This window comes from Dipodomys merriami, unplaced genomic scaffold (genome assembly GCF_024711535.1).
Source record: "Dipodomys merriami isolate MVZ:Mamm:240054 unplaced genomic scaffold, mDipMer1.0.p SCAF_2, whole genome shotgun sequence".
Taxonomy (NCBI): Eukaryota; Metazoa; Chordata; class Mammalia; order Rodentia; family Heteromyidae; genus Dipodomys; species Dipodomys merriami.
This window is the reverse complement of record NW_027203381.1, coordinates 14,459,582-14,477,730: the sequence shown is the minus strand read 5'-3', so window position 1 is coordinate 14,477,730 and position 18,149 is coordinate 14,459,582. Positions and strand designations below refer to the sequence as shown.

The 18,149-nt window shown below is 38.7% G+C and overlaps 1 protein-coding gene across 2 annotated transcripts in view; it reads left to right on the top strand.

Moving 5' to 3' along the window:
- The window catches only part of Rab27b (RAB27B, member RAS oncogene family), a 134,956-nt gene extending 119,350 nt beyond the window's left edge, over nucleotides 1-15,606 (top strand). For both annotated transcript variants that reach the window (XM_070029096.1, XM_070029097.1), the window contains 3 exons: nucleotides 3,810-3,913; nucleotides 7,193-7,316; nucleotides 8,877-15,606. In XM_070029096.1, the coding sequence (XP_069885197.1) occupies nucleotides 3,810-3,913; nucleotides 7,193-7,316; nucleotides 8,877-9,066 (418 nt within the window). In that variant the 3' untranslated portion in view covers nucleotides 9,067-15,606. The remainder of the gene's footprint in view (nucleotides 1-3,809; nucleotides 3,914-7,192; nucleotides 7,317-8,876) is intronic.
- Nucleotides 15,607-18,149: the final 2,543 nt, after the last annotated feature.

Here is an 18,149-nt window from a genome sequence, read left to right as displayed (position 1 = left end):
AAGCTTTTTCATATGAAACTAAATCTAAACAAAAAATAACCCAGCAATAGATTGGCAGCAGTGTTCTTTAGTAGGCACACACCTCCAAATTCTACATCGTATGTCAGGAAATGCTTATGCTTGTAAACACTTCTGATTTTGAAATGCATCCAAAATGTTCTCACTGTCAGTGAGTGTAAATGCCAGGAGAGGCGTGGGGCCCTCTCTGTGAGCTCTATTGACTGTGAATTCCATTTGCACACACCCTTCAACACTGCTGGGTCTTCTAAGTCTTTCCTCACAAGAGTCTCTGTGCATGTGTCAGTTTTGTTGTCACAAAGACGTGTGTTTTAGAGACCAATTTAATACATTTTTGAAGAAGTAATAGGAGAAAATGTGGTTCCCATATGTCCTCACACATGCTATGTCAGCCTAGCATGATGGCAGACTTCTTTCATCTGTCCCCTTAAGACAGCTGTGATATTGGGGGGGAGATAGAGAGGACTGGGGAGGCTTGAATAACATAACATGTGGGTTATTCATCCCTGAATATATATGTATATATATTTGTATATATATATGTAATTCTTCATCGATATCGATATCTATGTATATATGGTATATTGATATCTATATTTATTTATTTATATCTATATCTATATATCTATCCCTCTCTATATATCTATATCTATATCTATATCTATATATCTATGGTGTAGCTAAGCAACAAGATAAACAGTGGTTTGCACCTCAGCCCTAGGCCTCAGAACGTCAGGTGGTGCAGCTCATGTTAGGTGAAGTGACTCTTGGATAGCACTGACATCATAGGCAAGAGGTGAAACACATAATCCTTCTGTAAACCTAAAGATACAGGGCAGGCCTTGGTGTCCAGTGGGGGAGAAAGAGCAACAAGGTGACTGCTTTCTTCATGTGCTGCCAGCTTTTCCTCACCTTTGCTTGTTCAGTGGACAGAATGTGACGGGGAGGGGTGGGAAAGGAACTGGGCATCAATCCCTCTTCTCCTTGAGAGAAACGGGGGGGGGTGGGTGGGGAGGGGATGGAAACAAGGATACTGGGCAGATGGATCCAGGGTAGAAGCCTACTACACATATGAATGTCCTATCCATGTTACCATGAAGGAAAGAAAATGTGTTTGTCCCCAACAGATAACCCTAATAGCATATTTTGGAGTGATTTTGTGATGTGTTGTGGGAAATGAGAAGGAAATAATATGCTATTGTCCTCAAATCAGAAAGAAAGAGGAGGGCAGGAGCAAAGGAAAAGGAGAGAAAGAGAAAGAAAAGAGAGGAGAGAGAGAAAACCAAGAACAATTTTCTTAGCCACATCACTATTATAGTTGAGTAGGCACAGTTTTGTGGGTACAGCTAGTCTCTGAAGAGAGAACTATTTCTGTAAAATCACTGCAATTTCTGTGCCCCCCAACCCCAGCAATGGCAGAAACCAATCCAGAAGAAAAAACGTGAAGACATTTCTTGGTCCTTATTACTTAGATCATAATCAATGCCCTATAAAAGAAATCCTACGTTGGGAATAAGTTAAATTATCTCTTTTTCACTGTGTTTTTTGGTATCCAAACTATAATTAATTATCCCTTGGAGGAATTTAAATCTTTAATATTTAAAAAAATATTTACCAGTCACTACCTCTTACTGTCTTTCATTTCAAGAAATATTCTGTAAGTGCATCACATGTCCTGGGCTATGAAAATATAACGCATAGGAAATTCAGAACGTAACACTTTTCCACTTGGAGGCTAGGATGGACACTGAACAAATAATCAACTGCAGTGCAGCTTTAGAGCATTATTAACAGGGGAACGAAAGACAGGAAGTGAGCCTACAAGGAGGAGGCCTGGGGGGAGTGAACTTCCTCTGCTGTGACTCTGTTTACATTGAGGCACAGAAGTGTATGGGCGAATGATATAAATCTAGAGGAGGAGTTGGAGGAAGAGGACTCATCAATATGAAGATGGCACAGAAACACCTGCACGTGAGAGTCCTGGGGGAGGACAGTGAACTTTCCAAGAACTAAGAGAAGTTCAGCATGCCTGTGGCCAACCAGAAGATGCTGTTGAATAGACAAGACAATCAAGGATCAGTTCCCACAGAGGCTGGACTGCTTCATAACAAATGTAAGAGCCATGCGAATACTTAGAATGTGAGTAGTGTTGATAGAATCAACAGGAAGAAAGGGTGAGGCTGACAAAATTGGACTTAGGAAGGAAGCCCAGTAAGAAAGCTATTGGGAGTTACCTAGGTGAGAGATAATGTGTCTGCAACTAGCATAGTAACAGGATAGATGGACAGAAATGAGTCAAGAAGTGTGGGTTGATGGTACACAGCAGGTAAAAGGAGAGGAGATCTGATTGGGGGAGGACGAGGGAGGGAGAGGAGGAAGAGGGAGAGGAGGAAGAGAGGCCACTTTGTATTTGGATGTTTGACTTTGAGGGTTTCTGAGTTTCTTCCAGGTAATTAGGCAAGTAATTAAGCACACTGGTGCAGAACACAACACATCAAAACATAAAGGTCTAGATCTACAAATCTGGGGCTACTCAACACATATCCTATCATTGAGCAAATGAAGTTATGTAATGAGTCACATAGAGGTCATGAATAGAACCTTGAGAAAGCCAACAGGAAGAGCTACAAAATAGACGGAGTCCAAAAATTAGGAGGACATTCAGGATAGGAAGTACACTGTTCTATCTCAAATCTACGTGCCTTCGTGAAAACCCAGTCAATTGCAAAGCCTTCTGTGGCCGCTGAGTACATACAGCCCACTGTTAATGTTCAAAGGTATCTCAGCATTTCTTCAGCTTCCCTTAAGATGCAGGGAGGGGAAGCAGGGAGATGTCCAGGAGAGAACACGTTCATATTGCAGAGGAAATAGCACATTCTTCACCACCCTCCCACAAGGAGGTATATTCTCACTTTTTCCCACAATCACCAAGTCATCTTTGGTCCTAATCTTCTTCCAAACACTTATACATCACCATGTTCCTGCAGGCCAGACTGCAGCTCAATTTTATCCGAAAAGAATATCTTTAAAAGAATTTGCTCACCAACGTCTTTCTCTCCAACAGAATCCCAAGATGTGGTTTTCCTCCTGCAATCACAAACATTCATCTTCAGGCTACCTCATGCCAAGTTTTCTTCTGGGTACAGACAAGAAACACTGAAAAGTAGAAGTTAAAATCTCTACTCTAAAATGGTGTTTTTCTTGTTTTGTGTATATGTGTTTGTTGTTCTGGGGCTTGAACTCAGGGTCTGGGTGCTGTCCCTGAGCTTTTTTGCTCAAGGCTAATGCTCTACCACTGGATTCCCAGCTCCACTTCAGCTTTTGTGGTAGTTAAGTGGAGATAAAGAGTCTCAAGGACTTTCTTGCCTGGTCTGGCTTCAAACCATGATCCTCAGATCTCAGCCTCCCGTGTAGCTAGGATTACAGGCGTGAGCCATGGGCACCTGGCCCTCAAATGGCTTCTGTTTCCATTGTGGACCACAGGATATTTGTGAATCTAACAAAGAAGCTCCTATGGACTGTGTAAGGAATTGTGTGATCAGGTGCTACAAACGCTGTACAGTGTGTCAATGCTATGGGTCAGGAGGTGGTGTTAAAAAAAAACACAAAACAACTCTTTGACTAAATCAGTTGTCTGATCAGTTGCCTTCCCTCTCACTCCCCGGTCTGTGGGATGATCCAAGATGGTCAAACACGGATACCTTGTACCTGCAGATGGCATTGTTTGTATAGTGAGCCTATGCGTGTGCACTGACTCTCAGCACGACCCTCCCTCTGTGCTTTGTTGGCAGGTTCCGGAGCCTCACCACCGCATTCTTCAGAGATGCCATGGGCTTCTTATTAATGTTTGACCTCACCAATCAACAGAGCTTCTTAAATGTCAGAAACTGGATGAGTAAGTGGGCTGAGTAACGTATATCGGCTGTCTAGGCATCCAGCGGCCCTTTGGCATGTTTGCCTTGTGAGAGGCAGCCAGATAGGGCACCTCAATGAATTCTGGGAAAGCAAGAGCCTGCTGTCTTATGTTAATCTCAGAGTGGTGGCCGTTGTATGGCCTATGGCAGCTTGGAATTCATTCTTCCTCCTCTGGCACTCTTCGTTAGAAGGAGGCTATGTCCCTTCCTTAGCAACTGTAGTTAAGGTCTTCATTACTGTTATAAAAAGCCACTAAATCTACTTGTCCAATATGTCTTAGAGGACTTCCTATGGGTAAATGAGCATTAATGTCAAATGTGGATAGGGCCCAGAGAAAGTCAGCAGTGTTTTTATGAGAGGGGATGCTGATACCCAAGATGTGCTTGATTATGAGGGCAGATGGGTTCACTAGACCAGAGAGCCCACCCGGCAGCACAGCCTGAGGTGGCACAGGGTATGACCCAGTCAGTTCACATGGGACTTTACTTCGATCACAAATGATTTAAATATGAAGATAGCTTGAATGGAAAGATATTCAGCCTCCATGGCTACTTCCATAGAGCACAGCATCTCAGTGTCACCTAATCAACTATTGCAGGAAAATGGATAGGTTTCAAAACAGGAGAATTTTGTTTTTGTCAGTCATGGGGCTTGAACTCTGGGCCTGGGTGCTGTCCCTGAGCCTTTCAGTTCAAGGCTAATGCTCTACCACTTGGGTCACAGTGCTACTTATGGTTTTCTGGTGGTTAATTGGAGATAAGAGTCTCATGGACGTTCCTGCCTGGGCTGGTTTTGATTCTCAATCCTCAGATCTCAGAGCCTGAGTAGCTGGGATTATAGGTGTGAGCAACTGGTACCCAGCTAAAGACAACCTTTTTTAAATTGCTGTAGCACTCAAAGGAATATTTCATTCACACTTCGTTATTAATAAGATGTTTGATCCCAGTGGAATGAACAATAACAGCAAAGATCAATTGCCTCATGGGGCAGGTGCTATTTTTGTCATTCCCAGATTGGTTAGGTCTATCTGTGGCCAGTGTAATTTATTTTTATATTTTTATTTGAGTAGTTGTACAAAGGAGTAAAAAAATCTTTTAAAAAGCTGGATCACCTTATGCCCTATGCTTAGAGTTCATCTTTGACTTCCCACTGAGCCTGGAATAAAATCCAGGGTCCTAAGCTTTGAACCACTTCTGGGGCCACTTGATAACTTGGTTACTTCTCTCTTTACTTCTTTTATGCTGAGACTGGAGCTTGAACTCAGAGCCTGGGAGTCCTACTTAGCTTTTCATTCCAGGCTAATGCTATCCCACTTGAGCCACAGCTCTGCTTCTGGCTTTTTGCTGGTTAATTGGAGATTAGAGTCTCATGGACTTTTCTTCCCTGGCTGGCTTTAAACCAGGATCCTCAGATCTCATTCTCCTAAGCAACTAGGATTACAGCTGTGAGCCACCTGCACCCAGCCTTTTCTATTTGCTTTTACTATATTTACTCTGATTTCATCTCACTGGCCACCAGCTGACCATACTCCCAGGGGACAGACGCCACTCCTGCCTTAGGGTCTTTGCACTATTTATTGCCTCTGTCTTCAAGCGGGTGCTAGTGCTTTACTTCCCACACTTTTGTCAAAAGCATACTTATCCCTTGAGACAGGCTTTTCTGACCCATCTAGCAGAGAATCTCTCATCACTCTGAGGGCTTGCCTCAACACGCTTTATAGTTCACATGGTCCTGCCACACCTTGTCTGTGCAGTACATGCTTTTGAGTTAACTTGGGTATTGGACTCTTTCTACCACCAGAAAACAGGCTCTATGAAAGTGAAGACTTTTCTCTATTTTGTTCCACATATTATTTTGGATCTTGATGAATACTTGCTACTGAGTGGATATTCAAAGCACATATATGCAAAAATAATCACATATAATATATAAACTCATCGTATACAATATGAGTTCAATAACACAGTGACAACCAATGGGGAAAGTATTAACCAAGTTTGTCTTTCTTACGTACTTCTCCAAATAAGTGTTTATCATAGAATCGACCTTTATTTCCTTTTAATATTGTATGCCCTTCCCTAAATTCGGGGGACATTATTAGCTTCTGAGGAGACAGGGAAGTGATAAGATTAGGAAGTTCTTTCAGAGAATGGTTTGTTTATTTTTTTTCAAGGCACATGTGACTCCCCTGTATTGAATTCTCCAGAAAGATATTGTTGGAATTTAAGGCAATTAATAGCTAAGTTTAATAACACTTGAATTTTCTAACCCTAAAATCATTGATGTGTCAGGGTTAGTCTTTGTATTCTTCATCTAATGTTGACAAGGTTTGCACAGTATGCCTGAAGGTAGACATTAAAGTAGCCTCGGAACTTCAAAAACACAGGTTATTGGGTTCTATTTTCCTTTCTTTCTTTCCCCTTTCTCTTCCTGTTTCTTTCTTCCTTATCTATTGTCACTTCTTCCACCTTCCCTCCCTCTCTATCCCTCTTCCCTTCCTTCTTCCCTCCTTCCCTTCCTCCCATCCTTCTTTCCTTTCTCCCTAACTTCCTTTCCTCTGTTTCTGACTCTTCCTTTCCTGTCTTTCACTGTCTTTTACTTTCTGTCTCTGTATCTTTCTCCCTTTTCTCTTTCACACACACACACACACACAGAATACTTCTTATATAAGCACACAAACAATTGTTTGTTTCTACACAAAACAATTGTTCAAAAATGTTCCTTTCCATAGACCATTACTCTTGATATCAGAAGAGAGAAATCCAGGTTCCCAGTGTTTCTGCATAAGCCTAGAATTTCAAAACTTAGGAGGAGCCAGTTTGAGGCCAGCCTAGATTACAGAGTGAGACTTATCCCAAGTAATTAACTGATTAATTAATTAAGAGAGCTAGCAGCCTCTTAATGGAACAAGCGAAATGTACGTGCGTTAAAATGATGTCTGTTATCTCTGCTTCATTCCGAGGAACACCCCGTATGATACAGTTGTGGGGCTAAGAGAGGGTTTCCTGTTGTAGCTGAACACGGATAGGTGTTGATTTGGGTCTCTCATATATCTTCGCATTCCATCACTCATCATGCATCATCTTCATTTAATAAATGAAGAAGATGTGACTGCAGAGAGTAGGCAAACTGGCCAGTCGTTACTAGCAAGCAACTAGACTGCAGACGAACAATTCATTTAGGAATCTGGAGTATGAGCAGTCACTTACCATCCCTTGTTTGTCACTGGCTTGCTGATTCCATCTGTTTTCTTTCCAAGGCCAACTGCAAGCAAATGCTTACTGTGAAAATCCAGATATAGTATTAATTGGCAACAAGGCAGACCTGCCAGACCAGAGGGAAGTCAATGAGAGGCAAGCACGGGAACTGGCTGAGAAGTACGGGTAAGTGGGTCCCACTGAGAACTCTGACCTTGAGGACTGCTGTCTCATGGCTGAAGCAAGGGGTATGAGAGGGAGAGAGGAGGAAACCCCCTCAGAGGAAGAACAGGCAGCAAATTAAAGCCATCTTCCAGAGAAATATGTAGTATGCCAATAAATTACTTCATACTGGCACCTGACATTGACTGTATCCTTATCATGTGCTAGCAGTTACAAATTGCCCTTAGACTTTTATTCACCTCACTTTGCATAACTTTGTGTTAAACACTAGATACCCAATTTTCTGTACGAAGCCTCATTCACACAGATATTAAATACCTGGTAGAAGGCCATATTTAAGTAGAGATTAAATTCAACTCTGGGAGTCTAAGATCATAGTTCATGTTCTTAAACTCTATAGCTTTCTGCCTTTCAATAATCTCTTTAAGGGAGTCTCATCTTGTATATGACTGAGTCAAGCAGAAAAGGTCAGATAAGGTGATGTTAGGGAAATTAACCCTAAGATATGTATTCAAATGGTTTTTTTTCTTTCATGCAATTGTTTCTAACGCATTGATAAGATTATTTCTTTGTTGCTTTGTATGTCCCTCCCCCACAGTATAACCCTTGCTTTCACTGTAAAAAAAAAGAATAAAACTGTGTGCCTGGATAATGTAACCCTCAGTGTAGCTGGACTGTTATGAGTTAACCAGTCTATGCCATTGCAAATTGATTTTCAAAATACAATTTGTCTTTATCATTTTAAATTTTAAGTTTATATCTGCCATTTTTTAAAGAAAAGATTTCTCATTCAGAGAAATTTATGTCTTCTTGGAATTTTAAATTCCAAATACATATGGACTACATTTATATCGATATTCTCTTTGGTGTATATCTAGGTTCTAAATCATGTTTCTGAATTGCTTATCAGAAAGAAATAAAAATTATCAATGGTATATGAATCATTGGTGGAGATTTTTTTCCCTCCTGTTATTTTATATTTTTTCTTTTCAATAAGGTTCAAATGTAGGCTTCAACTTCCTATTTCCTGTAGTGGTCTCTTTGCCATAAGAGAGTCACCCACACATATTTTTTTACTCATTGAGAAAAATAATAAGATTGTTTCCAACTTATCCAGCAAAAAACAAAACAACAACAACAACAACAAAAGATGACTTCACCATCTTGCCACCAGCTGTGTGCTTTTCAATGTCATTCATTTTTACATCTTGTTTATCTTTGTCTGATTTCTTCCTGTTATATCTGTCTGTAAAATTTCTATGTAATAACTCTTAGCATCCACTTTCAGCATTTGTCAAGAGCACAATAAATTCAAGCAATCTGTGTACAGCACAATAATGGTGCGTAGAGATGATGAGCTGTAATTCTTGAAAAAACTCAAAAGAAGTAGATATTCACAAAAATGATAACCTTATGATGTAATGCGTTTGTTAAGTAGCTAGATATATCCATTCCATTATGCATGTGCATCTCCAAACAGGATAGCTGATACATATGTTTAATTTTATTTGTCAAGTTCAAATTTTGAAAATATGGTTTTTCTTTAAATCTCTTCTATGCTAGAATACCATATTTTGAAACAAGTGCAGCAACTGGACAGAATGTGGAGAAGTCAGTGGAAACTCTTCTGGACTTAATAATGAAGCGAATGGAGCAGTGTGTGGAGAAGACACAAGTCCCAGATGCTGTCAATGGTGGAAATTCTGGGAAGCTGGATGGAGAAAAGACAGTGGAGAGGAAATGTGCCTGCTAGAGTACTTAGGGACTTACAACCAAGAACCCTTCCCAGATATTACTGCCCCAAACAATGACACCCAAGAAATCGTTATTGAGTAGACCATGCATAAGGGTATGTCTTTCTCTTTCCTGCCAGACCATTTGTTTTAAGAAACCAGAAGAGTCAAACAAATTGATCAACTCTTCTGAATCCCTTCCAAACAAAAATCAAAGGTTTCTCCAGGTGATGCTCTTTTTTTTTTTTAAGATAAAGAATCTGAGTTTATATGAAAGCATACCAGAAGAAATATCAGTGAGTTTATATGGGTCACTATGAGGAGAACACAATTTTTAAAAAATTGGACTTACACAGAGTATGAATCATTGGGGGAAATGTTAGCTAAAAATGGATACACAATGAAGAATTCCACGTAATTCATTAAGAATAACATTACTGTGCCCATGCAACAAACTGCAGTGGAATGATTAAGTTACTGATAAGGTTATAAGTGGGTGAATGTCAGACTTCTAAGATGAAGGAGATTGTGTAATGATGCCATTTTTTATTTTTAATAAATGGCACAGCGGTAGGAACAGGACTGTGAGTAGCAAAGTACAAGAATAATGGCCCGGAAGTAAAATAAAATATGGGAACATGGCATTTGGATAGTTTACAGATATCTGCAAGAGTTACTTGGCCAAATTCCACTCCAGCCAATTAAAAGCTGACATTAACATTTGGAGTTAAGAGAATTTCCATTATTAAGAGGTTTCCATTTTAAACAAAATTTGGGAATTGATTTGGGAGGCATTCAGATTCACATTTTGTTTTTCTTTAGCAAATGTTCATTAATAGTCACAAAGAAAAATAAGCCATCACTGTTTATTGAATGTCTCTTTAAAAGATAACCAAGAAAACTTATACAACCTTAAATTTTTTTTAAGGTTAAACTTCCTGGTGACATGAAACAAAAAAGTTACTGGGTAGTTATGGGTTTTCTTTTATTTTACAAAAGCACTAGAATGTCTATATTTGCCCCAGCTCATACCCAATTCAAAATGCAGGTGTATCACTTTGCAAAACCAACAACTTCAGAATAATGATAAATGAATTTTGTGGTCACTGTGAATCTTAATGTCATTAAAATTGGCAATACCTCATTCCCTATTACAAGATATTTTTATTTTGTCAAAGGGAAATACCTTTAGTTGAGCTATATTTGAGGTCTGGGTAGAGATAGAGCTTTATTTTTTCTCACCAAAACTGGTGATCAATTTATTTTTTTCATATAAAGCTGCCTTCATTTTTCTTTCTAAAAATTATCATAAAAGCATCTTCATTGGTCTATTGTTATCACTGTGACAACTGCCATTTCATTAATGTTTTTAATCTCATTTTCTGAAACACATAAGCCATTCATCTCTAAATGCCATTTTATTTTATTTTTTTCAGTCCTGGGGCTTGAATTCTGGGTTTAGGCACTGTCCTTGAGCTCCGTTTTCCTCAAGGCTAGTGCTCTACCATTTGAGCCAGAGTGCCACTTCCAGCCTTTTCTGTGATTAATTGGAGGTAAGAGTCTCATGGACTTTCCTACCCAGGCTAGCTTCAAACCACGATCCTCAGATCTCAGCCTCCTGAGTAGCCCAGCTCAAAATACTATTTTAAAATACCCATCCACTTTATCAATAACAATGGCAATGTACCTCAGATTTTCTCTTTTGATGGCAAACATATCATTTTGACATAATTACTCCTCTTTCTATAAAATTTTAAATTATATCATTTGTCCATACATAGTGTATATCTATCCATCCATCTATCTTTCTATCTATCTATCTATCTATCTATCTATCTATCTATCTATCTATCTATCTATCTATCTATCATCTATCTATCTATCTTTAATTACAACACTTGCAACTCTAAAATCCCAGTGCCCTCTTCCCCTACCAACCTCCATCTGGTATTGAATCAGTTTCAGAAAAACACCAATCCAAGGGGAATACTGTTTATAACATTCTTGGGGTAGGCTAGACCCAGAAATATGCCAGGAATGAAAACATTTGGAAGCTATTTCTGGGATTGGCCCCCAGTGTATTTCTCAGTAAACTGCTCAGCCCCTCCAATTTCTATAGCACCAACCATGCCAGCTTCCTAGATTGATCACAGTTGAGTAATCTCTCCAATAGTGGTTTTTTTTTTGTCAAATACTTTTCACAATTTTAATATTTGTGCCATGAAAATAGAAAACTATTGGATAATATTTAAGGTGTTCCTACTGGAAAGAGAGTGAGTAAAAACATTGTCACTGTTACTGTGGCAAAATTTTATGATCATTTTTTAAATCAATTTCTTTGGATCCAAATTATGATGTCCCCTGTCTGTCCATAGTAGGGAATGCTTAGCCTTCATTAAATGTTAAAGATAATTGTTTGGATATGTTTTTCAGTTTCTGTTCATTTTTCCAGTGATGAGATTGATTTACTCATAACAAGATACTGTCATTGCCAATTATCTAGTGAGTAATTTTCAGGATCTATTTTGAGATCATTATTTGATAGTTGTAGCACATAGTAAAAGTTGATGACACTCACAATTATAGAACTCTGCCTGTAAGAATAACAGTTACTAAAATCTGAAGAGAAATGGAATTTATAACTGACACAAAGATTAAAATATTATTCTATTTGTAAATAAATACTTGATCTAAAAATGTTTTGGCTGTACAATTTGGCACCTGATCTCCTATTTTCTGTAATCATGGTTAAAAAAAATTCCCATCTCCAATTCTTTTAGGATTTGTAGCTCGGCATAATTCGCTTTACAATTCCAAACTGACTTGGTGCTGTGAGCATACAGAATGTGTCTAAGACCGACCATGCCTTTCTTTTCACCACAGCATGGATTTTTAGCCAGGATGTGTCCTGTGGCTGATGATGTCCCAAATCCATTAATATTTAAAAGAAATATTTAAATTGTTCATGAAACTCTTTTCTGATATAGAATTCATTCCTGTAGTGTTTACACAGACTTGACGTTTACAGCATGGTCACACATGGGCTTCACACAGGTCTGTGACCAAATTTGTCTCTAGCCACAAAGCTCATTTTTTCCCATCTTGCATTTAGGATGGTCTTGTACAGACACCATCACAGCAAATCATTTTCTGATATCATCAGCAAAGGATGTAAAAACTTGATTGGGATTTGGAGATTCTCCTTGACTTCTCACAGTGCAGACCTGACTTCATTGTCATTATATGTAACAAGGCTGAATGGAAGAAAAGAATGGCCTTTTGAAAAATAGTTTTATTTTTTGTTTTTTGTTTTTTAAAAACCAAACCCAGGGCTTCATGCATATTAGACAAGCATTCTACCACGAAATCACATTCCTAGCCCCTGAAAAATATTTTCAAAAATAGCCAAGGCAAATGTGTGAAACATATTTTCAAAAATAGCCAAGGCAAATGTGTCTGGGTCCGATGATGGCCACAAGTCAGGAATCACAGAGAAAATTCCAGATGCTGGGATTTGAATTTGTGAGTCTCTAGATAAGATTTTAAAACCTGTATACGTTACCACTCTAGCCAATTTGTCAGCATTGTAAAGTATTAGTTATCAGGCTGCAAAACAACAACAAAAAATATTCAAAGCTAGCATTTTCTAAAATAAGAATTTTACCTGCTCTTTTTTTTTTTTTTTTTACCAGATGGGTCAGTCTATATAGTTGTATCAGTGTAATGGTTCTACTATAATTTTTTTCCCAACCTGAATAGAAAAGGATGAACTATGTAAGTTTAAACCAACTCACTCTTTCTCCCTATATAAGAAAGACAAGCTTGACCAGAAAGCAGGGCATAACTACATTAAAAAATAGTAATGGTCACAATACAAAATTGTTTAAGCTGTAAATTGAATCTTCTGAAAGTCAACAAAGTTGCTGATGTCTCTGTATCATCCCATCAGTGGAGAGGGAAGCAGATTCATGCACTGAATGCTGTGTGTCACTAGAGAGAGAAGGTCACTCAGAAGCTTGTACTTAATAAATAAAGTCATTCACTGTTCTGCAAATCCACTAGCTTAAAAAGGGATCTCTGGGGCTGGGAAGGTGGCTCAGTGGTAGAGCGCCTGCCTTGCATGCATGAGGCCCTGTTTTCGATTCCTCAGCACCACATAAGCAAAAAGAAAAAAGCCAGAAGTGGCGCTGTGTCTCAAGTGGTAGAGTGCTAGCCTTGAGCTGAAGAGCTGAGGGACAGCGCCCAGGCCCAGAGTTCAGGCCCCATGACTGGACCCCCCAAAAAACACAAAAAACAAACAAAAAGGATATCTATATGATTTCCTCCTGTACGTCTCCAAAAAATCTTGAGCAAAACTTCTCATCCATTGAGTTTCAGAGTTACATTCTAAAACTCAAACTACAAAGAACTAATATTCCAAGTCTGTAGTTTGCTTAAGTACATGTAATAACTCTCTGAAAAGATTTGTGAGCTGGTGTTAGCCAAAGTGAGAGTTTATCCTTCAGTTTATACTGACAAGTTTTACATTGTAAAGAAGCCTAATATGTTTGCATATTATGGGGAAAATTTTTATCATTTTTAAAGATGCCAATATATATGCATATATATATATACAAAGATTGTCTAAGAATTCACCATGAGCTATATTTTTTCCTTGATCTTTAATCAAGGTGAAATCAGATTATTTCTGGAGAAGAGTGTTAAATTATTAAACTTGAAAAGGGATATAGAGTATAATTTCAGGTGTCTCAATGCCTTATAAAACCATGAAGCTGCTTGTCTTATAATGTAGAACTGATTAACATTATTGTTGGATATATAGATTTCTAATACCTTACCAAAATGGCACTGTTGAACAGGATCCGTGGAGAGAAATAAGAGTTAAAAGTTGACCAAATCATACTGTTCAATAGAACAGAACATGGAGAAGGCCAAAGCTTCATTTTCAGGTAGGATAAAGTGTTAGAACTTTTGTAACTAGATTGATGGAAGGTATTTCCTCATCATTTGTATATATCATGCAGATTTTATTCCCTTAGAATTGTGTTAATAAAGATACTTAAACCCCAGATGCTTCAAAGCTAATAAAATCTTTTAAATAACATTCATTATTGTCCTCAAAATTTGGGATATTTCTAAACCTTTCACTTTCTGTATAATGAGTACAATATTCTCTTGATGAACTTTTCATGGAGTAGCATTTCTTTAGACTCATTTATACCAACAGTCTGTAACTGAGATATTTTCTAGTCTCATACATGAAGAGAAGATCATTAACAAAAGAAACAAACATTAGCACCAATACAATAGGCCTATTTTAAAAGGGTGTCATCATTTGGGAAAAAAATATACAGAGGACTCCTCTTTGGACTGAGGGGCTTAAATTTGGCTTACTGCTTCTTTTCTTTTCCAAGATGCTATGAGAAATATTATTATCTTTCAACGGATACTGTTTAAGGCTCATTAGTAAAGTCTGTAGAAACCAGCTCATCTGACCTCAACCAAATGGATTCTTTACTTAACAGTGGTTGCTATGTTTTTGTCTGTTGGTACATCAAAGCTCTGTCTGTCTAGCTAGGTAATTGTATATATTTACCTTGTTTTTGTTTCCAGATAGTTTTTGGCTCCACATGCTAATTGAGAGAAATTCTGGTAATATGGAAATGAAAGTATCCAGAAAGAACAAGTTGTGAGTCTGCAGTATATTATTAACTGAATATTATTAATATGTTCTCCTTGTATGGGACTTTTAAACCTTGAATAACTCCTAGGGTTCCTGTGAAACTGAACGGAGGCTATGTAACAAAACATGGCTTCTAACATATGTTCCCTTTTCTAAACAGATACTGTTAGCACAACCTAACCATGAGTAGAAAATTTGAACCACTTGTTTCATTAAGAAGTGTAAGAGCATCAACCCACTGATTTTAGTAAGGGCATTGAAAACTACCAATGGACAGTCTGACCCCGTAAGATCACTATATTTGATTAAAGATGTTTAATGTATCTCATTGCTAAAAAAAAATGAGCTCTATTTCAATCTGTATATCATCTTGTATTTCTTTCAAAGAAATCAGTTCGATTCTACATAATACATTACCAACATACATGGTCCAACTTCTGCTTTTGTGTCTATAGCCTTTTTGTAAAAGATTCTAGCTATATTCAAAATAAAGAAAAAGAAAATATCCTGCTTTAGTTATTATGTTACAAGTAGACAGAGTTCTAATAAGAGTTCTGAAGTGCTGTACTGTCTCTCCATAATTTACCCTTATGTAATATTATTGTCATTTTTAAGCTAAGCATGCTTGTTCTGTCTGTCTTCCACGTGGATATTTGTTTTGTCTAATGATATGAGTGTAACTTAAAACTTTGAACATGTAGATTTTATTCTATTTGCCTCTGGCACACTGCTAAGTCATTATTTTGCTGTACCAAAGTTCTAGTAGCTTCAGAAATCATAACATTCGATGATTTTTGCGGTGTCTGGGTGTGAATACCATGGCTGAGTTCAGTAATCATTTCTGCACATTTTTCAAATAAAATTGCATTTTTATCAATGGTCTTATGTACTAAGAGCAACTTTATGTCTGTGCTGAAGTCAAATGGGTGGCGGTTGTTACCCTGAAATCAGTGTAAGAAGAACTTGCATCCCAGTAAGAATGGAATCCATTCAGATCTAGGAAGAAAGAACAGCTATGGACTGAAGTCAAGCAATTTTTCCTTCTGTCCCTAAAGCTTCTCATTAATTATTTAAGGACAGTTTTGCTAGTGAAATCTTCTAACAATATTGAATGGTACATTTATTAAAATTAGCAATTGATATGTTGAAGTATTATATGTGTGTGAGCACTACCACATATTGTAAGCATTCTTCACGCCAAATCACAAGCATTCTTCATGCTAAATCACTGCACAGGTGGGAGGCTCTCCCTGGGTCACAGATTGGTAAAAGCCTTGTAATTAAGGCCAATTCCAAACCACAGCCCTGTAGCTTCTTTTAGAAATGTTCATTTGCAGAGGCTGCCTTGTTCCCAGAGTGGATCTTCTTCCATATGCTCCTTAGATGGGATCTGCCAAGATAATGATGAGTTTTTAATTTAAAGATAAACAACTCTTCCAGCAGACCCAAATAAATCCTTGGCTCCATTTTTTTTTCAACGTTCCTCCCTGGTGTCTGTAGTGCTGTTATTCCCAGACAGAGTCTTTGCCATTGGGTTTGTCCTAGGGGCTTGACTACTAGGGGTTTGTTCACCCTAATGCCTTTATGGGAGTTTTAGAAGTCATATCATAGTCTCATATTGAAGATAGACAGAGACAGAGAAAACCCTGGTATTTGTTGTCTTCAATGACAAGATCCCCCCACCTCTCTCTCTCTCCCTCTCTCCCTCTCTCTCTTTTCTCTCTCTCCTCTCTCCTCTCTCCTCTCTCTCTCTTTCTCTCTCCCTCTCTCCTCTCTCTCTCTCTCTCTCCCTGCTTGTCCTGCTGGTCCTGGGACTTGAACTCTGGGCCTGGCCACAGTCCCTGAGCTGCTTTCACTCAAGGCTAGTTCTCTAGCACTTGAGCCACAATCCTACTTCCATCTTTTTCTGTGATTAATTGGAGATAAGAGTCTCATGGATTTTCCTGACCCAGCTGGCTTCGAATTGTGATCCTCAGATCTCAGCCACATAACTAGCTAGGATTTCAGGCATAAGCCACCGGTGCCTGGCTCAATGACAAGATTTCTGTGGGTTTTTTTTTTAATGTAATTATAGGACTTTTGTATGTGAGGTGTGTTTTACTATTCACAGTTTTATCAGGTAGAATTTCACTTCTAATATGGATGGCTACTTGTGGAGGGGGAAAAGAACTATTATAAGAATGTGAGCATTTCTGTTCTATTAGAAATTCACGTAAGTGCCCTGCATGGTGGCTTAGAACTCTACCATGTTCTGCTAAAAGTTTTAGGAAGCCCTAGGAAGCTTGTGAGATAGCAATCAGATATTTGGAAGTATCCTAGCATAGCTTTAGACCCTGAAAGATGAGACATTGTTTTTTGTTTGTTTTTAAATCAAATGGCTAAAAAGAAAAAGAGGAAAAGGAGGAGGAGAGGGAGGGAGAGAAAGAAGAGGAAAGCTGCAAGATTCCAAGAGAAACCAGGGGGACTGATGCCCCAGGGAGAGTCTGGTATGGGCTGTTGGCTGGTAAGAAAGTGACCTAGCATGGCCAGAAGGAATCCCACTAGTTAAGTGGCACAATGCCTACAGATGTACACTTCCCTGCTCAGACTCCAGAGCTCTTGACTTCCAAGAACTGTCCTTAGGTGGTTCCCTCGCTAACCAGGCAGGTCAAACTGACCACTTAAGGGCAGTTTTCGCTCACTTTCCCTTTCCAGGAAAAACGGACTTCAAATTTCCTAGAGAAATTAACACTGGAAGAATTGGAAGAAAAACTTGCAAATCAAAGAAGTGACTTATGCAAGGGAACTATGATTACATTCAAGAAGATTTAGATGACAATGGAACTCATCCTTTAATACCGATGCCTGCGGCAGTGATGAAACACTTGTCCAGGCTGCCCACATAGGGTCTGTGTGCCTGCGGGATCTGACATCTGCTTGGCCTACTCTTTTACCTAGTAACAGTGCCTCTTTCCATCACTTCCTTTGTCTCTTCCCCATAACCCCTCCTTTCTCCTGTTTGTTTTAAATTCCATTTTAGAATAAAGAGATCTTGTTTTAAGTTAATTTCCTATATAAGTTACCAATATGTACATTTTTTTGGTGGGGGGGGTAGTGTGAGTCAGTGGTGGGGCTTGAACATAGACCCTGACTGCTATCAATGAGTGGTTTTGCTCAAGGATACAGCTCTACCAATTTGAGCCACTTACAGTTTCCTGGTGGTTAATTGGAGATTACAGTCTCATAGACTTTCCTGCCTGGGCTGGCTTTGAACCACAATCTTCAGATCTCAGCCTCCTGAGTAACTAGGATTGTAGGCCCAAGCCACAAATGCCCGTCTTACTAGCTGTTAAGTTACTATCCATTTAAATGTGCAACCAACCACTGTCGCCCTTGGTAACTTTCCCTGTAGTCAGCTTTTTTCTTCACAACTATTCCCCT